Source organism: Terrapene carolina, unplaced genomic scaffold, assembly GCF_002925995.2.
Source record: "Terrapene carolina triunguis isolate 2854851 unplaced genomic scaffold, T_m_triunguis-2.0 Scaffold62, whole genome shotgun sequence".
Taxonomy (NCBI): domain Eukaryota; kingdom Metazoa; phylum Chordata; order Testudines; family Emydidae; genus Terrapene; species Terrapene triunguis.
The window spans coordinates 36,448,393-36,474,804 of NW_020664413.1; the positions used below are offsets into that span (position 1 = coordinate 36,448,393).

Here is a 26,412-nt window from a genome sequence, read left to right on the forward strand (position 1 = left end):
ACAAACATAGAAATCTGTAAATGTTTGTGTTGTGTGTGTACATTATAATATATTTTGAAAAAATAAAAAAAGAAAAAAAACACTCCACTGCATGCATTTCCTTCTACTGGCAAGAAAATGAGAGAACAAGCATGTGGCAGATGTTAGTTGCCGTACTGGAAGGCTCAGATACTATAGCATTGAGCATGGTATAGGAATCCAAGAACCTTTATAGACTAGAATACTGTATGAAAGCACGATCAGTATGCTATTTTAAAATGTTTATAAATACTTATATTGAAACCATGTTTTTAAACCTTACTCAAAGTACAAGCCTCTTCAGTAAGGACTTTTTACGTGCCAACTTCATATTCAACTGTTTTAGCTGAATGGTTAACTTTTCTTTTACAATGCAAAAGTGCGTTGTGTTTTGGTTTGGTTTTACTTTCCCATAACTCAAAAATGACTTCAAACATCCACCATCATCTGTGGGAAGAGACTAAGCATGGAAAATGCAGTCCAAATCTGAATTTCATGAGAAGGTTATGAGCAAGTGAAAACAGAGTTATGGTCAAAACTGTCTTGCAACCTTTACTATAATAGACACTATTTGTGACCACTGTCATACTTCAGACATTTCAGTTGAGTGGCCTGCACTAATACTTAGAATGCAAAAGGACAGTTTTGTTTTTGTTTATTGCTTGATGATAGATGGATCACTGTCTTTGGAGCACTTTTAAATAATAAACATTTCTGTTTTTAAGTAATATCTCTTGAAAAATGTGGCTTGTAATTTTTGCAGATATGCCTGTTTCACCTTCTGTTACACGGATTCACCATACTCAGTAGGCCTCTGAGGATATTGTTAAACTCTGAAAATAGTTCTGTTCAATCTGTGATCAGCAAAAGGACTTGATGTTACTGAGGTAGAGGGGAGGAAGGTTAGAATAATCATCAGGCCTCCATTTGAGTTCCAGAGATATACAAGGAAAACCAAGGTAGCAGCCAGGTTTTGACTTACTGAAAATCTCATCAATGCTCTGTAAAAATGCTTTCTTCTTCATGACTTAAATAAATTGGTTGTACAATGACTAGATCAGCAATTCCATATTTCAGTCAAGAAGATTAAAGTCCATGTTAGTTTTAGCTTTAAGGTTTTTTGAAACAATTCATAGCCAAACTTGATCAGTTTAAGGAAGACCTTCATGCTGTCCTTCAAATAGTGTCAGTACAAGTTTGCTCTTTTGGGTGCATGTGAGCCCTTTACATTGAAGTTTGAACCCTCTAGAAGATTGACTATTGGTGCAGCATTCATGCTTCTGTGCAGTAGTAAACGTTCAGTGCAAGATGTTAAGATGCTGTTTCCTCAAGACTTCTCCTTTTTTTTTTCTTTTTCTTCTTTCTAGTCTATGGAGAAATGAGTTCAGAATTCTCTCTGCTTCTCCTGCTGTTACGTTTTTATGGCTGTTTTTATTTTCCATTCTCAAAACTCCAACTCTCGTTTGTATAGAGTTAGTTGTTAATTTACTAAAATGTTGGAGTTGGAGGTGCACTGTTGTCACAGTCCTGTTGATGTCATTGGGTCGTCCAGTTGTTCTTTGTTTTCATTTAGAGTCCCTAGGTGAGATTCGGTGCTGCACATCTAAGAGGCACAGTACAAAACTAGCTGCCCAGGGGCTGACTAAAGTGGCTTTAAGTCACCTTTGTGCCCTCCCAATAATGGGCTGCTTTGGGGCCTTGAGAAGCTTTCAGCTGACCTTAGATAGCCCTGGGAGCTGCCTGATGGGCAGCAGTGCTGCATGGACTCTCCACTGCTCTGGGTAATCCTGTCCTTCCCTGAACATGCACCTCCTGCTCCCAGCTTGAAATGGTGTCCATATAAGGCAGCCTTACAGCTGTCATAAGTAGTGCCTGTGCCATGGAAATCCTCCCCCAGCTGCAGCCAGGGCTTTTTGGCCCCCTTTATGCTGCTCTTGCCTTGTAGCTTGCATAAAGGGGCTGGAGCAGGTGTAAAGATCTCTCCCCCTCTGTAAATCCATCTCCCATGGCCATGAAAAACTGTTTCAACTGTGCCCATCTTGTAAGGGCAAAATGTGGATCACAAACACCCTGAAGCAACTGGTATAGGGTTGCCTGCCTGGGAGATACTCAATCTTCACTTTTAAGCCAGTAAGGATTATCAGTTCTATTTTTAGTCCTCCTATTTAGAGGAGACATTGAGAGCCTCTGACAGATTTTGGCTCTGTGGTTTTGGCCTTAAGCATCGTCAGATTTAATCTAATAGATATATCAGTGAATCATATTCCTGTCCAAGGAGTTTTTTTGTCTGGGCTTCTGACAATCAAAAGGTTCCTTAAAAAAAAAAAAATTGCCATACTTTACTACGTGTGTGTGAAATTCTACCTGTATTTAGTTTAATAAATTGATGATAAACCACTGGGAGAGATTTCACTGTCTATCTCAATAAAAACTCCAGGCAAGATTTTCAAACCTAGGAGATTGGAGGTATAGTAGACTCCTGATTTTATATTTAGGCATCTAAATAAGTGGCCTGACTTTCAGAAGTGCTGAGCACCTGCACTGAAGTTCGTGGGAGTTGCGTGTGCTGAACAACTTTGAAAATCCGGCTTTTATTTAGGTGCCTAAAATTAGGCACTTAAGTTTTAAATATTTTGATCTACATCCCTAAAAGCAATAATATCCACTAAGAGAGTCTGTGAAATCCAGATCCTGATGGCTGTCACTCTTTACATAGTGTTGCATAGCAGAAAGTGATTTTATGACTGCACCCCCACATTTTTACGTTAGGTCTTCCCTAAGTTCCATCTGAACATATATTTACATATATTTCCCCCTTAAATTGCATTTGTTACTGGAGGAAGCCGCACTGAACAGTTTAGATGTTAAAAGGCCCCAAATTATCTTGATAAAAACTTAAATATTTTCTAACCTACCTATTTGTTTCTGGTGTATGAAGACAATATGGGGGAATTTCAAACTTTTATACAAACCAGTTATGCCCTTGCAGGTTTATCAGTGCCCACTGACTCTAAAGCAACTTCTACAGCACTTCTTGGGTATGTCTGCATCTCTGAAATATGCAAGGCTACTACCTGGAGGTGCATTCACACATGTACACGCACTTCACAGAGCAGTCCTGATACCTTTATTTAACTAGTTCTCCTCAGCTCCACCCCCTTAAAGTGTTTTTATTGCTGATTTCCCAAGATCTTCAGAATTTATTCTGACACTAATTAGAGAAAGTAAAGATTACTTACCATTAACTGGTTTCAATAGATATGGATTCACACTCATCACCCTTCATCCCTGCTCTTCAGAGTTTTTCATGTAGAATCTAAGTAGGTGAAAGAAACCAGCATCTCAGAGCTAAGGCTCTTTATAAGTTTGAAGTGAACATTCAGTTTTGTGAGGGAGTAGTCTTTGCTTTTCTACAGTGTTTTGGCTCTAGTTTACAGTCTGCATGTGCACCTATTCTACTTGAAGTATCAGGGTTAGGTGTAAGTAGTCTTCTGTGTTTTTCGATGATATTCTATCTGGGAACAGGATTAATGACATTTTATCCCGATCTATATGCAAGATGTTTATTGCATCTTAATTATTCCATAACTTGTCTGTTTTTCTTAGAATCGCCAGATGCTGATACTGCCATGGAGATAGCCACATCAGAACAGCATGTTTCTGAGGCTGTGTATGATTGTGTTATTTGTGGACAGAGTGGCCCTTCCACTGAAGATCGACCTACAGGACTAGTTGTGCTTTTACAAGCCTCTTCAGGTATGAAAAGGGGATTATTGCAAGAGCCACTGTTCCAGGAGTCCTTGACAGCATAAACCATACTGTTAAGGTGCCTCATGGAGCTTGGGAAAGGGGATGAGGGAGACATGCTTCCATATGGATGGTCCTTGCATCATGCAGATTTGTAGGTTTAAAGAGCTCTGTAGGTTTAAAGAGCTAAACACTTGGCCTCTTCTGTGGGGCTGGAGATGAGAAGGAGGCTCGTCCTGTTTACCCTCCCAATCCTCCAAATCCTCTTGAATAATCCCAAAGGAAAACCTCCTAATGGGAGCATAGGAACCTGGTATTAAAGGAAAAATGTAAAAACTAGCAGTGTATACACAGTATGTACTTACTCCATCAGAGCATAGAGCAAAAGACATTTTCACAAAGTAGTTTTTCTTTAATTTTTTCCTACCATTTCTGTTAGCAACAGAAACAAAACCTTTTATCTGACAAATATGGTTATACCTACAATTTCCTGGGGTAAATTTTCATGTAATCTTTTTTCATTGGGCATATATCATTGTCCATTTTACTCTTGCTCATCTTTTTTCTATGTATAGTTTTGGGGCAATGTCGCAATAGCACTGAGCCAAAGAAACTACCTACCAGTGAAGAGGAGCAAATATACCCTTCGGATACATGTGCAGCAGTACATGATGTTAGGCTTACAACATTACAGCGGTACTTTAAAGATGTAAGTATTGATACAGGGCAGTACTATCATCTCTAAAAGAGCTATGTAAAAACATGAATTGAATTACCAGTTGTATAATAATTGTGCGCAGTGTATTTAGAATTGGACTTCCTGATTTTATTTCTGCCTTTTGTTTTTTGAAAAATTAATTGAAATAAGAATGGTGTAAAGTATTTAAATTTGATAAGCTCCTTGGTTTTTAAATTTAGGGCCTAATTCTCTTTGTGCAGGTTATTCTGCATAGGTCAGTGGAAACTCTGCAAGCTAAAATTTTCATACAATATCCTTGCAATACTGGAATAGTGGATGTCATTTCAAAAGATAGTGTGGCTAAGGGAATGAGACTTGGTTTGCCATATTAGAGACCTCAGTTCTATTTCCAGTTCTGGTAGAAGTGACCTTTTTCATCCTCCCGGTTATTTTTTCTGCAGAATGAAGGAATGATAGTTGTCTACCTAGGGTAAAGATATAATGCCTGGTTAATAAGAATACACTGAAATATTAACAGGGATCAAAACAAGAAGAGTCAGATGGTCAGCCCACTGCACTTTCCCCTAGGTGACTGGGTATACTTTCTCTATGTTGCAGCTCCAGTCTGGGTTCTGCACATAGTTGCTGTGACATTCTGTGCATTGCGCCCAGCAGCCCAGTTCACCTCCTCATAAAACTAAAAACAATGTCTAATAACTTATTAATTGCTAGGTTTTGGAGCTGGTTCTTGGTACTGAACACTAGATCTCAGCAGGGCTAGCCCAGTGATAACTTATGTAGAGACAGGCTATAGTTTTATCCTTGTCTCTGTACAAAAAAGTATTGTAAAAGAGTGAACATTTTAAAAAACAGGTCATTTGCTGGGGAGGGGGTTGTATCTCCGAATCCTGGGATCCAATGACCCCAGATTTGCAGCACAAACGCTGGGCCCTCTGGTGGCATACCAGTTTTCAAACTGATCTAACTAGACATGTGGAGCTTAGAACACTGAAACTCTGGTTTTAAACAGAAAAGTCGCTGCCATCTTAACTCTAATGTGACTTGTGTCAGCCCGATGATGGCATTATATCATTTAGATGTTACCTTTCATTTCATGATGCTATTTTGTTAACCCTAGGGTGACCAGGCAGCAAATGTGAAAAATCGGGACAAGGAGTGGGGGGTAATAGGAGCCTATATAAGAAAAAGACCCCAAAATCAGGACTGTCCCAATAAGATCGGGACATCTGGTCACCCTAGTCAACCCTAGCATAATATACTTGTGCTATAAATACTCACCAAAGAATGACAGTAATGCACTTATTTTGACGTGTTGCGATTAATAATATATTGCTTTTGTCAAGTTCAGAAGGAAACCTGTTAACAAAGTGCAAAACTTGGTAAATGTTTACTTGGTTAATATAACTGTGGGTCTTTGTCTTGCAGTGTTTCAAACTGCTAGTGGACAGTTATTCCCCAGTGAAGTGTTTTAAAAAAATGTATGTAATCTATATCTGTATGCTTTTCTCATGATACAAATATTGGGGGATTTGGTGAAAGTGTATTTTATCTAAACTCGACCTTATGGAAGTGTAACTTCATGATCAATCAGATTTCTCCCTTCCTGTGAGGCTGCATTGAGTGTTTGTAAAATAATCTAAAAGATACTGTAATGACTCAGTGGCTTAATACTTTCTGCTCTAAAAAACTCTGGATTCAATTCAGACATTAGTTGGATTAGTTGTTTCTGCTTTCAAGTTTCTAGATCACTACTGTGCTAAAAATGTCTCTGCATGAAAGAACAAATCCTTAAATTTCTTATTGGCATAAAAACAGAAACATCTGTTAGTGTCTTGAGTGGCTTGTTCCGCTGAGCTAAGCAATAAGAAATCCTTTTGTTGATCAGCTGTGCCCTCAGCGGTAAGTGTCCTTCCCGTAATGACAAGTACTGCAGAAGATTTCAGGAGACGGAAGGATGATTTTACTTAGTTGTGAAAGTTGTTCGTAAGATACAAAATAGGATCCATACTCTTCCACTTGAAGAAAAACATAAATGCTGTTTCAGAAGCCATATACTATACAGTGCAAAAGAAGGTCATTTAAAGTTTTACCTTTTTTGGCTGAAATTTGGTGTATTTGCTCAGTCAGGGAAAAATGGCTGAGCTATTTTTAAGAATGGAAAGTGTGTGTCGGGGGAGAGGGGGGGAGAGAAATAGTGTTTTTTCAACTGTGGGGAAACTTAAAAGAAATAACCAACCCACAATTCTAGACCCTTAGAATCTGTTAGAATCTTGAAATTTGGCAGATAGGTAATCCCTAGTTCATTTATTGGTCCTTTGTTGTTTACACATGTTATGGTAAAAATTCTCTTTTGATTTATTGAAGTTAAAAATGTTTAAAAATCGTACTTTGTGTATTCACACCGATTATTGTCATATGACAAAATTAACAATCTGCCAACTTTCCAGTGGCACTTCAAGTGCATGCATATGTATCAATTGTGTGCAGACTTCCACTGAGTAGGCACTCTCTCACTGTTCTAAGGGATTTGCACATGCACACATAAGAAAGTTTAATGGAATTTCAATTTTAACAGGTAGGGAGATTGTGGAACATGGTGTAGTAAGGTGCATGTGGAAGGAAGCAGGACTTTAAGGAAGCCTTTTGTTTGTGTGAGGCCCTGTACCTTATTCACTGGCTCAGAAGCAGGAATTTTTCTTGATAGATTTTTCAGTGGTGTTTTATCATTTTTTGATTGCCTCACAAATATTAATGAATTTGTCCTAATGTAACCTCCTGTTCAGTACAGGTAAAAATGTGGTATCACCATTTCATTTGGGAGAACTGAGGCATAGAGAATGTGTTATTTGATGAAGGTCTGTGGTTGAACTGGCAGTAAAATCTACATCTCTTGATTATCCTTCCTCTTCCTGTGGACTCCTGCCTTATTCACTATCTGCACCATCCCATTTATGTAATAAATGCTGCAGCCACCAATCTCTCTGGCTGCAGACAATGAGCTTTCTCAGTGAATGAGTCCACTGTATTCTGGGACTCATCCTAGTTCACTATATAATCTCACTTGATTCACCACCCAACCTGTCCCTCAATCAGGTGGGGGCCAGCAGGAAGAAGAAAGACTGTGTTATGGTTAAGGTGATAGATTCAGGCCTTGGAGAGCTATAAAATGTTAGAGATCAAATTGGAGCAGGTAAAATAGAAGAATGTCCTATATGCTCAATTGCAGAAAAAGAGAGGTGTTCTAGCACCAAAAAAAGCAAACCACCACTATGTTATTTTTACATTCTCCATTATAAATCATTGCAGGGCAAGTCTGTTTTAGGGCTAAAACAGGTATTTTTGCTGATCATTTTTACTGTTCTCTCTTCACTATTAGGACAAGGTTTTTGTGTAAATGCAATACATGCATTTTAATTTTGTGATTGAAACTGTTGCTCATGAAATGAGAAGTAATAAAACTGATTATAACTAGATATATTACATGCATGTATTATAAAAGTTTCTCATCATAACTCTCTGTTTTTCCAGCTGATCATTTCTTGAGTTAGAGTACCATTCACCAAATTGTGTAGTTTTGTGATGTGGCCAAATAATTTGTTGGCATCATCTTAGCACCCTATGCTAGGCTTTAGACCTGGGCTAAGGTTTGACTTCAGATCTCCACAGCCGAAAAGTTGATACACTGAATTATTGTGCCACTTAATGCCTTTTTTCATCTTATACTGTATTCCTGACTGTATTGTTAATCAGTTAGCAAGAGAATTGAAGTTTTAGAATTGAATTAAAATGGGATAGATATTTAATTATGCAACTGTGGACATTTTATTAATGTATATGATATATGTTATGTTCAGAGCCTTATGGCATCATTGTATTGCTCATGTTGAATGAAATATATTGGCGTCCGCTTTTCTGAAGCAGGAAAAAGTTTGTAGTTTTACAGCAGAATGGACTTTAAAAGCTCTCTGAATACAGTGAATGCCAGAGATTCTTTTAAAAAGATTGCTTTGGTGCTGAAATAATGTGTAACTTAGGGGAGTGGAGTGTATTAGAAGTTCAGAAATAAAATTGCAAGAACTACATTGTGACACTTACCGTCAGTATAACTATGAATGCTCTAACACGGTAAAATCTATGTGAACTCTATATGCATTTTATTCCTCCCTAATTCTATCACCATCCTGGGAGACAAACGTTTGCAGTATTATAGTTTAATAAGAGCTTAAATTCGGTTTTCAATGCAAAGCACAGCAATAGGTATATAGTGGAAGGATTATTATAACTAAGCCCTATAAAAGTGAAAGAAATATTTATTGAACAACACATGTATACATTTTAGCTGTAAATGTCTGTTGAATAACATCATGTACATTTTTTTTTTTTTTAAAGAGTTCCTGTCTGCAAGCAGTGTCAATAGGCTGGGAAGGAGGTGTTTATGTACAAACTTGTGGTCATACGTTACACATAGATTGTCATAAATCTTACATGGAATCATTAAGAGTAAGTTGATCTGCAATTCCAAAAACTGTCTTGTATTGTTTGCACCTGATCTTGCTCCCATTGAAGTCAATGGGAGCTTACCACTAATTTAAATGGAAGCAAGACTTAGTCCTTTTTATTTTCTACATTGATGTGCTAGGCTTTTTTGATCATCTTCCAAACAGTGTACTTTTAACATCTCCTTTTTATTTCTTCTTTACATTTTTTATAAAAAATTGACTTTATATCTAATTATGTTGACCTACCAAAGCAAATATAAAGAAGAAAAGTTGAACAAATTAATCTCACTGTTTAAAAATATTGTAATTATGCTATGTATATACTGTATGTCTGGTAAATTTTGGTAGAAAACTGCATTTCCATTTCATGGATAAAACTTTTTATTCAAACTTGATCTAACTAGTCAGGGACCCAGAAAGTTACAAAGGTAATTCTGTCAGTTTGCTGGAGACTGTTTGAACTCAAATTACACTTAGTCAGCACTATTCCTGCAGTGCTCTCAGGAGTGGGAATCTGATGAGGCACTTTGTGAGGGTGAAAATGGGAAGTTACGTACAGTAACTGAAGCTCTCTGAAGCTTTCCCTCCTCCCCCCTATAGCTCCACACTCCTCTTCCGTATTGCTTTAAAGTCCAGTGAGATTTGTTGTAGTGGAGAGAAACTGAGCCGTTCCATCTGGCATGGTGCCCTCCAATGGCTAGGTTCTTGGTCTCTGGACTATAGTGTGAACTAAGTTCAAGAATGTATTTCTCCTGAGACAGTAACTTCAGGTATTTCCCATTACTGATAAGTAAATTTGCCTTTTGCCAGATGGATAGTAATAAAGTTAATAAGGGAAACTTTCAAACTCTAAGGCAGTTGCTAACAATCAGCAATAAAAAACAAACATTAAAAGTCACTTTAACCCCTTCCCCCCACACTAGCCCCACTATTTCCCAGTGATGGAAGGCGTTCTGCAATGTCACAGGGTTCTCTGTTGCTGGTATAGTGTATAGCTATACTGACAATGTTAAGCTTTGTAATTGTATATTGCTCCTTGTTCTGCCTGAAATAACATGAATCAAGCAGAGTAGGAGAAGTCCTCTGGTGAGTGCTCCATGTCCCACACAGAATTTGTTCAAGCAAATCGGAGTGTCAGTTAGAGATGATGCAGTCACTGTTTTTGTGATATGGGAACAGCAGGAATATCTCTCCTTTAACTGTGGGACATATTAACTATGGGATTGTCTTGGTCATTCTGGAATACTTGTAAATTATGGGGATATCATGAGACAGTCTTAGTAATTAGAGTGCTCTTACAAAATTAAGCACATATTCGTATCATTCTTGGTTTTCAGTTATTTGTAGATGGTCTATATTTTTATCTGTGAGATATTGTCTATAAAATTTCAAGAACACAATTGTCATCTTCACTGAGTTCATATGTATCTACCTTTTTTTTTATTTTTTTTATTTTTTAGAATGACCAGGTCCTCCAGGGTTTTTCTGTGGACAAAGGAGAATTTACCTGTCCCCTCTGTAGGCAATTTGCAAACAGTGTTCTTCCTTGTTATCCTGGAAACAATGTGGAAAGAAGCCTTTTGCAATGTCATAGTAACAAGAGTATGCAAGATCTTATAAAAGAGGTGGAAGAGCTTCAAGAACAGCTGGGAACTTTCCCAGTAAGCATCAGTGTAAGGCAGAAAGATCCTTGTTAATTTGCCTCTATCTTTCAACTTTGTTTCATATTTCTTTCTGTGACTTATTTAAATTATAAAGCCAAATTTTTCCTCCTCTTTCTGTATGGGAAAATTGTACTATTTTTAATGGATTAAATGTAATCAAATAAAAACAGAGTTATGACCAAAATATTATTAATCTAAAAGTTTATTTTTTGAATGGATTTTTCTTATTCATTTAATTCAATTCATTCTTGTAATTTACATAGACCTGAATCGTATTTTATGAAGCTCACTATATTTTTTCAATGTAAAACATGAATCCCTTGTAACTGGAAGCTATTTAAAGTATGTTCAGAACATGTAATCGTATGGATTATTTGTTTTGCAAAGATAACAATTTACATCTACTCATACATAATATAGCTGCTTTATAATGTCATTCAATATAATTAAATCTGTAAAATCATGTTAGTCTTCCAATCTCATAGGAAATACCTCTATTTAAAAAGTATTTCAGAGTAACAATACTTCCATTTGCTAAGGATTGCAATTTTAAATGTGTTATTTTCATATACTTGTTGCACAATCCATATGCCCCATTGACTTGACTTTAGGATAGCACAGACTAAAAATTCTGTACATTATGTAGACAAAACAGTGAAATTGCTTTGTCCATCTCCCTGCCTATTCAGAATATACCTTTCTACTAGACAAAAAAGTATGATAGCAGCTGTTAATACATATTTTTCATATAACACATAAATGTTGTTGTGTATAGCTATACTGACAATGTTAAGCTTTGTAATTGTATATTGCTTTTCTCCAGATGAGTAAATTAACCTATTAATGCCTTTTCTTTTTTCGTAGTCTGAAACCAATCTTAGTAAGGAAATGGAATCTGTAATGAAAGATATAAAAAGTACGACCCAGAAGAAATATACAGACTACAGCAAGACTCCTGGATCACCAGACAATGATTTTCTCTTCATGTATTCTGTAGCTAGGTAGGTCTATTAAGCTATTTTGACCATTCCTTTTGCATTTGTTATTAGTAATAGTGCCCCAAAAAAATAATTAGTAAAACCCACCAAAATGATGAGATTGGTTTAACAATCATGAGATTTAAAAAATAATAATAAAGTTTGGGTTCTTTTTATTTTCTGTTTTTTCAATATGTAGGATGCCCTCGGGTCACATTTTTCACTCTAGGACAATCAGAGCTAGAATTTTAGGGAGGGGGTTGTTTTGTGTTTGTTTTGTTTCTTAATGAATTCTGAGTTTCACATGTATTCACATAACTCCAACAGCTGGAGCTTTAAGAAAAACACACGTTATTGTGAAACTTGTCATAACATCACTAGTTGTGTGAAGTGAACTATCTGTGTCGGAATGGACCTTATTTAACCCTTGTCTCCTAAGAATAGCTAATCTAATGAGGTGGAGAGATAGGACCTGAGTTCTGCATATCCTCTGAAGGACCACATCTCCATTATCAAGGGACACAACCACCGTGTTGGGGCATTGGCTTAGCACTGACTCAAAGGAATGAGGTGTTGCTTACTGAATAGTCAACATATCTTCCCATAAGTCACCCATTTATGTATTGATTGGGCCTGACCCTACTTAATATGGGAGAGCTGACTGGCTCTCAACACAAGTTGTTATGACTGCAGAGTGCTGTTCTTACAGACTTACTTGTGTGGGAAAAGATGCAATTAAAGCAAAATAGAATTTGCTAATCAAAGAGCCTGTTTAATTTCTTTGAGTCTAGCTCATTCAACATAATATCTTCTTTCCTCTCATGTTACAAAGTTTTCTTTTATGGTACTGCAGCTAGTTATTTTCTGCTTGAGAAATAAGAAAATGTTAAATAGTAATGATGTGACATACTAGTATGAGGACTAGCAACCTTTTCTTGGACAGGCAGGAAGCTACTCTAGTGTGGCTGAGCAGGTGAAGTTTGACAGAAGAGCAATGGTTTCCACACAGTGATGAATAGCTGTACCCTTAGAGCAGTGGTCTCCAACCTTTTTACGCACAAGATTACTTTTTGAATTTAAATGCAATCCAGGATCTACCCTGCCCCGCCCCTTCCCTGAGACTCAACCCCTTCCTCAAAGCCCCACCCTGCTCACTCCATCCTCCCCTGTTGCTCGCTCTCCCCCATCCTCACTCATTTTCACCGGGCTGGGGCAGGGGGTTGCAGGCTCTGGGCTGGGGCCGAGGGGTTTGGAGTGTGGGAGGGGATGAGGGATGCAAGTTCTGGGAGGGAGTTTGGGTGCAGGAGGGGGCTCCGGGCTGGGGCAGAGTGTTGGGGTGTAGGAGGAGGTCTGAGGTACTGGCTCCGGGAGGGGGGTCAGGGATGGGACAGGAGGTTTGGGGTGCAGGAAGGGGTATGTGTTGCTGTCTCTGAGAAGGGGCTCAGGGCTGGGGGTTGGGGTGTGGGCCCCTGCCTGGTGGCATTTATCTCAGGGGGCTCCCAGTTGGCGGGGCTAAAGCAGGCTCCCTGCCTGCCCCAGCCCCACGCTGCTCCCGGAAGTGGCCAGCACGTCCCTGCGGTCCATGGGGGGAGGGGTGCACACGGCTCCACGTGCTGCTCCTGCCTGCAAGCACCGCCCCACAGCTCCCATTGGCCACAGTTCTCTGTTCCCGGCCAATGGGAGCTGCGGGGGTGGTGCTTGTAGACGGGAGCTGCGTGTGGAGACCCCTGCCTCCACCGCCCCCCCAACCCCCTAGGGGGGCTGCAGGGATGTGCTGGCCACTTCTGGGAGCGGAATGGGGCCGGGGCAGGCAGGGAGCCTGCCTTAGCCCCGCTGCGCTGCCGGACTTTTAGCAGCCGGGGATTGCGATCAACTGGCAGAGGCTCCAGGATTGACCAGTCAATTGCGATCTACGAGTGGTGACCACTGCCTTAGAGTGTTATAAAAACAAAAGGAAAATTTAAGCAGTTTAGCTATGAACTTCAGGATTTTGTTAAAATGCGAATGCTAATATTTAATATTTGATCAGCATCAATTTCTTTTAAAACCCAATTATGGTTGCTTAGTGGCAACAGTTTACTAAGCTATCATGTGCAAAACTGAAATACTGGAAAGCAAGGAAATGACCAGTTTAAGGTACAGTATCATAAATCTTAAACTGCCTGCATAATAGCCTAACCATTTACTCTTTATCACGGGTTTAAAAAAAAAAATTGCATCATAATGCACATTAATTCCCGAAATAAATACTGTTCTTTCATCAGTAATCTCAAAAGAGAACTGCAGCATACAGTTCTTCTTAAAACACATTGATTCAGTTTTAAATGCAAATCCACACACATCGTTTTTTTATAAATAAGTTAAGTTATACACTTTTCTTTTTCAACGAAAGGCCTCATCCTGCAATTGGATTCCTACACCTGGGTTTGTACCCCCACCCAGTGCACCACTGACTTCAGTGGGCCTCAGTGGGGGCACAAATGTCTGCTTCCAAGGGTACGACTGCAAGATCTGTCCGTATATGTACAAGGAAGAACAATGATACATAGTTTTTAAAACAATACTGATAATGTTTCCCATTTAATACTGTCCCTTTCAAATGTTTGGAAATTGAAATCAAGATGATAAAAATCATGGGTCAGAGTCAAGGCTGTGTTGTGGTGAAATATGCATTGATAAGAATAAAGTGGACAGTATAAGACTTATGGACCAGGTTCTGTCCTATGCCAGTTGTCCTTTGTGCCTCTTTGGCAGCTTAAAGGGAACTTAAAGCTACCGTAAAAAAGTGCAGCTGGAGATTTTGCTTGCATAGGGATTCACCTGACTGTGTAAACCCAGCTCTATCAGCTTTGTACCGCCCACTTCCAGCCAGTCCTCTTCCCTCAGTCTTCCCCTCCTCTTTGCATGGATTGCATGCTGATTATCGCTGCCCGCATAATGGCCCTTAGGCAATGCCCATGATCAGGGATAAGTGAATGAGAAGAAAGGTGGCCTAATGCCACCCACTTTTCTCCTCCCTTTCCTCAGCTGTGCACCAAACAGAGCCCTGGTGCATCTATAGATTGATGAGCCCTATCATAGCCTTAATTAATCACTTCCTGATTTTGTAAGTGATGCAAAGGGTAAATATATTGTTATAATTTAACATAGCAACCTTAACTGGTAAAAGAAAGTTTTTGGTTTTGATATAGTTTCTAATGATGATTTTTTGTTAATTCTGAGTAACATTTTAATCCTCTTCTGAACAATTTCATTTATTGATTCCAAATATTTAAAGCTTTCATACAAATATTTTGCTGATTCAAATACAGCCATGTCACAGTAAAGATTCAAAGCCCTGTTGTGTCTATTCTATATCCATAAAAACTAACCACTGTTGCCTTTATTTATAAAACAAACTAGTCAATTAAATGGAAAATTATTTGAATTTCTTTAAGAATACTTTAGTTGCATTTTGTTTCATAATAATTGTTTAATGATTTTCTTGGGTCTTGTTGACATTGTAAGTAGAATATTTAGCTAATGTGAAAGAATAACTTCATTTTTATGAATGGTAAGGATAATTTCAAAATAGAAAACAGTTATATTTACATGGAGTGTACTATAATCTATACACTATATTGTATACAAGGGTACACAGTTGAGGTTTTCTTGTTGCTCTGTTTAGCTCAACAAATGAATATATTCCTTGTGTGAAAAATGATTTGCTTAAATGCCTTTTTAAAATGCAAAAACCTGTTTATAATAATATAAAAGGTATGCAACATAGAAAATGTCAGCTGAACCAATTTAAAAAGTAAATTAGACATTCCGTGTTTGTGCTAAAATCTAAATTCAGAATTTCTCCTGTGAGAGTTAAAAATATCCCAGACCAGAACAGTGTTACATTGTTCCTTACACTGCTTTAGAAGTAAATGACATGAACATCCTTTAGGGTGGGAGAGATAAAATTTACTCCCCATACATGGCTGTTCTTTCATCCTTTGGACTGGATAAGTGGTTGCTGCTTTCTGTTTCCCCTACATGGACGTTTTCAGACACTCCATATTGTTCCCATACATGTGAGGTAACATGGAGGGCCTTTGCCAGGTCTTCTGTAGCAGTGTTAATTTCACTCTTAATGATTTAGAACTTGATTCAGCAATCCAAATGTGCACAGAACTCCTATTGAATTTTATCTGTATAAGGACTATAGGGTTGGAATATCTATGATCATAAACCTTAATTTTAAAAGCTTTTACTTTAACCTTAATATACATAACATTAATAGAAATAAGAATATGTCCTATGCAGGTCAGCAGTTCACCTCCTTATCTGAAGCAGGATTGTTCTTTGTTGTAGGTTTTCTAGTGTCTTGTTTTGTGGAATTTTAAATGTCCATGCAAGAGAGTATCCTCCACTTCACTGCTAAATGACAGAATAATACTCCTCACTATCAGGAAGTTTATCCTGGTATTCAGCCTAAATTTTCCCTTCTTAATCCTATCTCATTTCTCCTTTTAGCACATTAAATAACTGTTCTGGATGTTTCTGCTATTTGTAGATTCTTACCTTCTTGCCCACTTTTCTCCTTTTGTAGTCTGTCTTAGTCAAACTGTATATAGTTGGTTCACTATTATTATTAATTTGGTTCTGCCTGTGCAAAATACACTAGACACTGTACAAACACGGAAGAGCTTACAATCAAAAACATGGACAAATAGAGAGTTGGGGTAAAGGCACAACGTAAAGTGGTCAAGATGACAATTGGCTACTTCCTAATAAAGCACTTTTCAAAAATATTTTTTTATTATATCCACTGGATCTTCAACCTTGCCATTTTATTAGCCAGTGAATTAATCTTTAAATCTCTGAATCTTCTTGCTTTAATCAGCCCTTTGTTCCATTTTCTGTCAGAGGATAGGCTGGGGTATCTGTAGTAAGAGAAATGTCCTTCCCTGCCTTCTCTAGGTAGCCTTTTTGCAGGTAAGAATTTTGAAGCAGAGCTGAGGAGAAGATACCATAGGCAATAGATGAAAGGGACATTTGGGCAGCCATTTGTAAACTCCACATACTGAAAGTGGGGTGTTATTGATTGAATTATGGTGCCCTGAGGTAGCCAGTGGTAGCAGTTCATTCCTTTTCCATAGCAGTGTGAATGCAACAGGCTTTCCTCACCTATTACTCTCTTGCTGCCTTGACACATGCAAGTAGAGGTAAAGGAGTGGAAGTAGAGAGGGTATTCTGCAGTTGTTAATGGGGAGAGAGCTGGTTCTTGCCAGCTGTCCCAATACCAGAGACATTCCGTGGCCATTGCCTCCTGGTCTGTGTGTGCAGCTGGAGAAGCAGCTACTTAGCTATCTATAGAGGTCCCGTCTTTCTTTCACCCAATCTCTTATCTTGCTACCTAAGTCTGTTCCTCCATTTGCTCCATTTCTCTCTCTTCACAGGCGTTTATAGGCCTGGTACAGTGGTGTATGTACATGTGACGGTGCTGCCCGTGGGAGCCAGCTGAGGTCACTCAATTAGGGTGAACTGCAAACCAAACGGGGCAGATAAACCCCAAAAGCTGGTGGATATTCTAATACTTAGGTTTACCAAGCCAGCACAAAACAGCTTCTATAGTACCTCAGTGGTTACTCAGAAGTCCAAACAATGCAGGTCCCTTAAAGTACCCAGCCTCAGGCCTCCATCCAGACACACACGTCAGATATGATGATGATTACTGAAAATCTTATCTCATCATATAAAAGAAAAGGTTCTTCCAATCCCAAAGGATCAACCACATACCCAGGTCCAATTATAACTTAGATCTTACCCAAAATACACGCTATAGTCAATTCTTATTAACTAAGCTAAAATTTATTAAAAAAGAAAAGAGAGTGAGTGTTGGTTAAAAGATCAATATACATACAGACTTGAATTCAATTCTTGAGGTTCAGATACATAGCAGAGGTGAGCTTGTAATTGACAAAAGTCCTTTTAGAAATAGTCCAGAGGTTATAGTCCAATGTCCATATTCAGGGTGGCTCTAGTCAATGACTGGGGATCTCAATCCTTATGGCTTAAGGTTCCCCCCTCTTGAAACCCAAAGCAGATCTGAGATGAAGAAGGATTGTGTCCCAGGGTTCTTATACATTTCCAGCAGCCTTTCGGCCTGAGAAAACAATAGGCTTAATTCTCCTTCCAAACATTCTGGCAATTAGCACAGGGTAATTTATCCATTAAACAGTTCAGATACAGGTTACCACAACCTTCAAAGAGACATATAGACAATAATACTATTTCACTCAAGTATCATCATAAATGTTAATATTCTTTTTTTGATCTTTGAATTAAAGTTATAGCAATAGACAAGACTTGTTTGCTTACATCACAAGACCTGAGCAAACACCTACCCTTCTACCTCTAGCAATACAGACTTACATTTCAAAGCTCTATTCATTTACCTATCTTCCTAACCAGTCTCTACAGGTCAGCCATGGGTCAGGTCAGTCTGTGAGTTAATTAACTCTTTCTGGCCCTGTCACCTTTCAGTGAGATATTATATTATACTCATAACGTCACAGTATGTTACTTTTAATTGTAATAGCTCCATGTTGTACTGATGGTTGTCATTTGTGGCAGCATCTTGTAAACCGCTTCTGCCGCATTGCATATGATAGATCTCTGCTTTTTGGATGTTTAGACAAAGCCATTGTTTATGCTGTCAGCTATGTATACATTGACACACAGTTCTCCCTTGCCCCTCCTTTCCCTTTTCACTGTCTCGTACATGCTAACTCTTTAAAGAGATGAGAGAGAGGCAATGGTAGTGGTAGTGGACTTTCCCATTCTAATACTTGTTCCTGTGAAAAGGTAGGAGAGGGGCTGGTTCCTCCAGACATGCTTTCCACCCCATTATCTGCCCCTCCTGGTCAAGAGCAGTAGCAGAGGGCTAACTTATCTATACCCCTGTATTACTCTGTGTTCTGATGGCTACTAAAAAACAAGGCATCACATATATTTTCAGATTAATTGGAGTTCACAAACACGAGTTAAAAACGGTCCCTTCCTTGCAGCAGAAGGAAGCAAGGCCTGAGCCAAAGCAGCCCACCCTTCTCAGTTTCTTCAGTGGGAGGAAGAGCAATCCAAATGAGGCTGTGCTACCTATGTCCCTGCCTCAGTGAAAGATGGAGAGGCTACACTTCCTTTTGCTTCTCCTCTTCTGAGAGAGATGGAGTATCAAGCTGGAAGTGGCTGATCTTTCTTACTTTTCATTGAGGGAGGTGGGATAGTGGAGGTTAAGAACAGCCCTACTGGGTCAGACCAAAATTCCATCTAGCACAGTATCATGTCTTCTGACAGTGGCCAGTGCCAAGTGCCCCAGAGGGAATGAACAGAACAGGTAATCATCAAGTGATCCATCCCCTGTCGCTCATTCCCAGCTTCTGGCAAAAGGATTCAATCGAGAGACAAGTTTACTTTCCACTTCTCTTATTTAGAGTATGTCAGGTGCCCCTACTTTTCCATCAGTGACAGGAGATTAGATGGTGAGAGTTCAGCTTTACTTTTCTCCATCAGTGGGTGATTGACTATAGGGACTAACCAATACCTTAGTATGGATGGGAATGTGAATGGGGATGAAGAGAACAGGAAGTGTAGTGCAGGTCTCTCCAACAACTGAGCTTTGAGCAGGGGGTTGGACTAGATGACCTACTGAGGTCTCTTTGAACCCTAATGTTCTATGTTTTCGGGTAATATGGGAAAAAAGCCATGTAGAAAGTGCCTATTTATGGGAGAAGTGCTCTAGTCTCTCAGAAGATTGAGCATAATAGGGGAAAGTATCTCCCATAAATATGAGCATGTTTGGAGGGGATGCCTCACCAGAAGAGGGCTGGTGTTTCTGCTGTGGAGATATGATACACTATAAGGAGGTGCCTTACTCTCTTGGGAGGGAAAGAGAGTGAGTGAGTGTGCCGGGGGGAGGAGGGCTGGGGAGAGATTGTCACCAGGACGCTCCTCCTACGGAGCATAGTACTGCATGCATGTCTTGTTCTGTCAGATTTGTCCTTGACTTTTGCTTTTGTAAAATTATATATATGTCTTAGTGAAAGGAAAATTGAAAATTCTAGATATGACAAATTTGTTCTTAAGAGATTGAGATAGTGTTTCTGATTATCTGATTAAATCATTTAAATAACATCTAGCAAATGTCTTGGTTTTAGTAGTAGAAGACTGCCATTAATTTACAAATTAGTCATCAGAAGATTTGTAGAAATAAAACATTTTGTCTCATTTATATTCCAAAGATGAACTAACACATGCTGATCTACACTTGCTATTCTGCCCACTAATATGAAATCCCTGTCCCTGCTTCTTTGCTGGTAGGTTTTTAGAAGTTCAGTGAGCACTGCAAATCGCCTGAAGAGTGGAAAATTCCCCTGTCACACAGATGCCCTTATCAGCAGCTACCAGATGGAGCTCTGAGCAGGAACATTATCAGTGTTAAATTGCCTTTTTTTTTTTTTTTTTTTTCCTGAGAAGAGAGGATTAAAGCATTCCTTCAGAAATGGGTGGCATGAGCTGCAAATTTAGGGATATTAATATTTTGAAATGTTACTATTTTAGAAACATATGAAAGTATCTTTACAAACACTGTATATCAAGAACCCAGTAGTCTCTTAAACTGATAGAGCTGAAATTTTTCCAAAATATTTTATTTTGAATGAAGTATTTTTCTGTTCTCTTCATCCTGTAGTTTAGATTAAATATGCATATGCCTAAAATTCTAAAATAGGTTTTCTTGCAATTAGTGATAGTCAATCAAATTAAACTGAGTCTAGAGATGGTTTATTTAATTTCAATTAAAGAAAAACATATAAGGAAAAAGATTGCCGTTTGAATTAATTTAGCATAATATCACTTTAGCATAGTAATTTTGTCTTCCTACACCAGAAATGTAGGAATGCATCTTTATTTGTTAAAACAAACTTTCAGAAGACAAAATGTAAATTGCTTGATCAGTGTCTTGAGGGTAAACGGTAATACAGTACATAAACATCCAATTCCAAAGTCAAACATTGTTAATGAATTTGGCCAAAAAATAGTATCTAATCATCAGAGTATTATAGTATACTAAGAAGTAAAGTGTTAATGTGACATGCAGGGATTTCATTGCACAACTCCCATCTCATAATAATGAGCGACACAGCTAAATCCCAGTGCCTTTCACTGAAAATTTACCTCCACGGCTTCCAATAACATTGCTACCAAACAAAGGACAGGGCTTCCATTGTAATGGAATTAAAATAATCTGAAGACGAAGCATCTGATTTATGTTTGTTTGTTTGTAAATTACTTTAAAAAATTCTGTGCCTCACAAAGGAAGTCACATGTTTGTAATATATCTAACTTCTTAAAATTTTGTTGTCTTTCCAGGTTTACACAAACATTCCACTACCAGCAATGAGTTGTGAAAGTGTCTGAAAATGATACATGCCGCAAAATAAATATATTTAGTTATCTGTAATGCAGTCACCGCTGTAGTTTGAGTGCCTCATACAATACTTGCCAACCAAGCTGTTTAAATCACAAAAGTATTATATTTTGCTATTTTTAATAGTCAAACCTTTCCTTTATGTAACCACCAAGCAACTAATGCGCAGCGTTCTTCCCTATGGTATACAATGCGAGCTTATGGAAGTTCCTTTTTGTCGCTTGAATACTGAAGTTCCATCCTAATACCTTTATATATTTCATGCAGAACAAACTTGGAACTTGAACTGGTTCATCGAGGAGGCAATTTATGCTTAGGCGGGGCAAGCACAGCTGGAAAAAGATCTTGTTTAAGTAAGTTTAATTTATTGTGTGATTTAAATTATTTTAAAATTAAATGAGAACTGTGAAATTTAGCTTAAAATAAAGATGCTGCCTGTTTTTACATTTTAGCATATTTTCTAGGTCTGCTATTGTCAACTTTTTATTATTTCTATGCTAGTTTTTTTCAGATTGCTAATTTTTTGTTTTTGTTCACTGTAATTTTCGTTAAGAGAAAACAGAAGTGTAACTTACAAAGATTATCCACAAAGAATATTCCTGTATTGTAAAGATAATCCATTTAGAAAGCAAATATCAAAACCATGTAATATCATTTGAATGACTTAAAATTATAAAAACAAAGCACCTATAAGCGTTTTAAAAGCAAAAGATAATGCTTATACAAAAGCAGTTTACTTTGCCAGAGAATTTTTGTACAACCCTGGCTGCTATCGCTAGTAAGTAAAGATAGCCACAACTTTGTGTTTGTGTAACTCATGCTAGATGAACACACTGACTCTTTAATGGGGGAGCTGGTGGTGACACCTATGTTTAGTTTGCTTAACATTTGTCATGATAAAAATTCTTGTGACCGTTACTTTGAGAAGCTTTTACACTTCCATTGTTTTTAGAAAGACCTTGCTGTTTGGCAAGGAGAGCTAAGAAGTACCTTTTCTTTCTCCCATGAATTCGCTGAGATATAAAGTATTAAAAATGATCATTTCCCTTCTATGGTTTACCTTTTTCAGGAAAATTTGGGCAGCCTGCCAAAATAATAACAGCACATTTGAGGCCGGGCTCATGCTGCAGCGGATGCTATACTGGGAAGGCTCGGGAGCTATCAGAGCAGCTATAGTTGAGGGAGCTGGACTGGGCTAGGCTCTCCACCCAGACTGGCACATGGTCCCAGTGGCCCATGCCCACCTCTTGGGCACCACATGGACCAGGAGCTTACCCCAGCCCCTGGGGTGTGGTGTATGTGTGTGGCGGGGGGGCTGGGACTGGGCCCTGTCACCCACAATCACTGCCAAGACCCAGCATCAGGACCCTGTGATTCATTCCCTTTCTTGGAGGAGTAGGGGTGATGCAACCTTCTGCTTTTACCAGCCAATTTAGTTAGTTCTGTAGCTTAAGTGGTTTGCAGTCTGTGTTGCATTGCTGAAGACCTAGCTTCAGATTCTGCTGATAAGTGACGGGAGGATACAGTTGCACATAATAGGATTTGTTTTCAACTTTCTCCTTTAAAAAAAATAAAAAAATCCTAGCATTTTAAAGTTAGGAAGCACCAGATTTACAATTATCCATGCAACCTTAATTCTGCCCACTTGTGCATTTGCATTATGTTGTCTTTAATAACATAATCACATACTATTTTCTACATAAAACCACTGCCTCCTTCACTGCACAGGGTGGGTGCACAAAGAGGCAGAATTAAGATTGTGTGGACATCTAACTTTCAAGTGCTTCACTTTGCAATCTAAATAATGTTATTTTAACATCATTTTTTGAATGTAATGTACAATAAGCAGCATATTATCCAGTGTGTATTAGCAAAACATTTCCCACACAGCTGCAGAACAACTGCTTCTGCTGTGTAAGGCTTATTTCCATAGGAATTCTTGTAATGGAGGTATTGTCTAATGGCTGGTGATGATGACTACAGTTCTGTTCCCAGTTTTGTTTCTGCCTGTGTTTGGGTACCTTGAGCGAGTCATTGTGCCTTAGTTTATCCAAATGTAAAATTGGTATAATGGAGATTTTCTTACTGCCTTTTACCCACCTGTGAAATGGATATATTACCTCTCTCACAGGTTTGTTGTGACGCATAATATTTGTAAAGTACTATGAAAACCTTTAATGAAAGTCTCTCTAGAAGTGAAAAGTATTTGTGCGCTCGCTGGGAAAAGGATTGTCTCTTGCTATGTATAGAAAGTACTGGATGTGTTTTGAGTACAATCCATTAATAAATGACAGGTCTTTGATAGTAGCAGTCTGGCCTTTTGGCCCACATGACTATCAGTGTCTGTTCATGCTCTGCCATTTTAATGTTTCTGAGTTAAGGTAATTTTTTATAATTGGAGAAAGTGGCCTGTAGTGAGTAAAGGAATGTTTTTATCTTGAGCCATGCGTCTTGAGAAATATGAGACTTATTAGCCCCATAGTAGTACCACTTACGATTTTTTGATGTATGATAAAAGTGGAATGAACGAAACTCACCAGACCTTAAAGCACTGTAAAAACATTTGACTTTTATATTAATATCAAAAGAGCACTCAAACTGTAGCTTTTATTTAAAACAAAGCAAAATTTTTTTAAAAAATGAAAAATGTATTTGAAAGACATCCTCCAAGTTCTTTCTTTCTCTCATACCCCAGGTTAAATACAGATGATGTACATAAACTAGTACACAACACACGTTTCATTAAAAATGGTTAAATTATAGTACTTTAAAAGGTTTTTCTGATAAACTCCTGATTAATCACTCAGCCTGTCAGAAGCTGACTAGAGAAGTTTGCATTGAATATTGTGATAGAGTACTTTGCCTCTTGATACACAGAATTCCTGGTATACTAATGGGAATTAATTGCATGTGTTGAAAGGTAAATAATCTCAGAAACAAAACCTTAAGATTTCAATCCTGATTCATTTTCGTACATAGCAGAATTTTTTAGTATAGGATTTTTGGACAAAAACAATTAATATTTTCATTTTATGTTACGAGAGTTTGGGCCATGTCACACACGAGGGGAAAGAAAAGACTTTGAAATTAAGTTCTGTTAACCTTTTTACATACCCTAAAATGTTGTTTTTCTACTTTTTTATAAATATAATTGCAATTTCCTAAGCTTGCATTGCTATTTTTATCAATATTATATACTGAAATTTCAGTGGAACATGGAGTTCTTCAGTTGCTGTCCAAAATGGTTGTGTAGTTCTGCTACAATATGTTAGCCATGGCTGTGGTTGCAGCCGTGGCTGCACTTGAAAGCTGGGTCGCGTAATTCCTGTATACTCTAGTGATTTATATATTAGAAATACCTGAAATAATATTTGGGACAAAGGTTCACACACCTGACAGTGTAAAACTCAGAGTCATATCTAAGCATGTCTTTTACATGGCTAAGTCAGGTCTGGGAGTAGTTTTGAATATCTGCCCATAGTTCAGAAAATTTGAAAAAGGGCTTTAGATGCATCAGTTGAAATGCACTATTTAAACTAAGATCATGTTGTTTAACAAACTACAAAACCATGAATGTCATCTAATTATTAACTCATTCACACGCTATTTATATTGCATTCATTAAATTAGTAAAAAAGCTTGGATAGTCAGCTGACTAGAATACTATTCAGTCACATTAAATCTTGCAATAAAATAGACTCCTGTTTAAATGTAGGTGCTGCTAGAACAAAATCACACTGGACTTGAGTTTAGTATTAATATGTTTAGCTTTGAACAGTAAGATTTTGACTAATGACAAGAGAATTGTTTTTCCCTAGACAACAGGTTTTATGAAATGGTGTGTAACTTAATGAGAATGTTCTGTCCTCAACCTCCCATACAGAGAGAGTCCATTCATGTCATTGGGATGTCTGTGGACTGAGTGAAAATATGTCCCTCAAGTGTATGAGTTAGCTGTACTTATAAAACAGATGCTGCACTTTTTTAAAAGGGAATTCTTGTTTTTCTCTCTTTATAGTCATTTTACAAAATATCATTTAGAAACATAAGCCTGACAAAATTCTTCTTTTTTTGCCATGTATAATTATCCTTCCATAGTCCTGTATTTTGTTCCATTAAAAAAAAAATTACTTAAAAAATACCTGCAGTTTCTTCATTATCTTTATGTAGATAGAACTGAATCACTTTTTTGTCCTTCTTTATTTATTTATTTATTTATTTAAAGATGAAATGATTGCTGGCGAGCAATTTGTTTCCTTATGTAGTAATTTAATACTATTTTGAGTTGAATCTTATTCGTAGGAAATGTAGGCTTTATTTGTACGGTACTATACTAACTTTGTGGTCTTTCTAAACCTGCTTCTGTTCAGTATAGGACAATTAAAATCCATGAAAATGTAAGCTCCCATAGATCTTGCATTGATTCTCTCACAGCTGTGGTACTCAGGTATCTCTCTTGTGATTAAGCACATCACTCTATATTAGTCTTGTAACAACTGTAAAGTTGGTTGATAAGATATTGCAGAAAATGGAATATGGTGTCCCAGGTGAGCTATTACAGCAGCAAGTGTCAGTGAAGATGGTGGGAACAAATAGGTCAAGTGCTGTTTTAGTAGATTGCACCATGAGGGCAGCTGCACTTGGGAAGTAAAATTAAGAATGATTAATGTAGCTGCTAGAGTCAGTGACTGAGACAGTGTGACAAGAATGATAAAGGAAATCTGGCCATGTACTTGTCATTTTAAGGTTTAAAAATTTTGTGAATTTATGAAAATATGTGCTTGTATACCGTGTACAACACAAACATGCATGTCAAGTCCTCTTTATCTCACATGTAGGTTCTTTAGAAGTGGTGTGACATTAGGCATTGATAGCAACATGAGGTCAGAGTTCTTGAAACGTTGTTGTTAAGGAGAAATAATTATATCCTCTAATATTTGTAAAAATTTTATTTTTTACTTTGGAATATTGGAAAGGTTTATAAAAAGCTCAGATCTCTCAATTGCTTTTTTTTTCTAGGATTTGGTCAGAAGAATGCAGAACGGAATTCTCCTGTCCTACCATAGCATGTTATGTAATGTGATATGAAATACCTTCTTTCTTCTTATGTAAATAACATATGCTAAGGAGAAAGGTATATGAAAACAGAGATCTCATCTCCTTGAGTTTTTTATAAATACTATTTTCAGAGTAGCAGCCGTGTTAGTCTGTATCCGCAAAAAGAACAGGAGTACTTGTGGCACCTTAGAGACTAACAAATTTATTAGAGCATAAGCTTTCGTGGGCTACAACCCACTTCTTCGGATGCATCCGAAGAAGTAGGTTGTAGCCCACGAAAGCTTATGCTCTA

General features: G+C 37.9%; 1 protein-coding gene across 4 annotated transcripts in view; it reads left to right on the forward strand.

Annotated features, from left to right (window-relative positions):
* The window catches only part of UBR3 (ubiquitin protein ligase E3 component n-recognin 3), a 197,657-nt gene that overhangs the window by 124,792 nt on the left and 46,453 nt on the right, over window positions 1–26,412 (forward strand). For 2 of the 4 annotated variants that reach the window (XM_026647558.2, XM_026647560.2), the window contains 6 exons: window positions 3,625–3,774; window positions 4,341–4,474; window positions 8,855–8,965; window positions 10,425–10,637; window positions 11,493–11,629; window positions 21,330–21,415. In XM_026647558.2, the coding sequence (XP_026503343.1) occupies window positions 3,625–3,774; window positions 4,341–4,474; window positions 8,855–8,965; window positions 10,425–10,637; window positions 11,493–11,629; window positions 21,330–21,415 (831 nt within the window). The remainder of the gene's footprint in view (window positions 1–3,624; window positions 3,775–4,340; window positions 4,475–8,854; window positions 8,966–10,424; window positions 10,638–11,492; window positions 11,630–21,329; window positions 21,416–26,412) is intronic. The other 2 variants (XM_026647559.2, XM_026647561.2) reach the window with 1 other exon arrangement.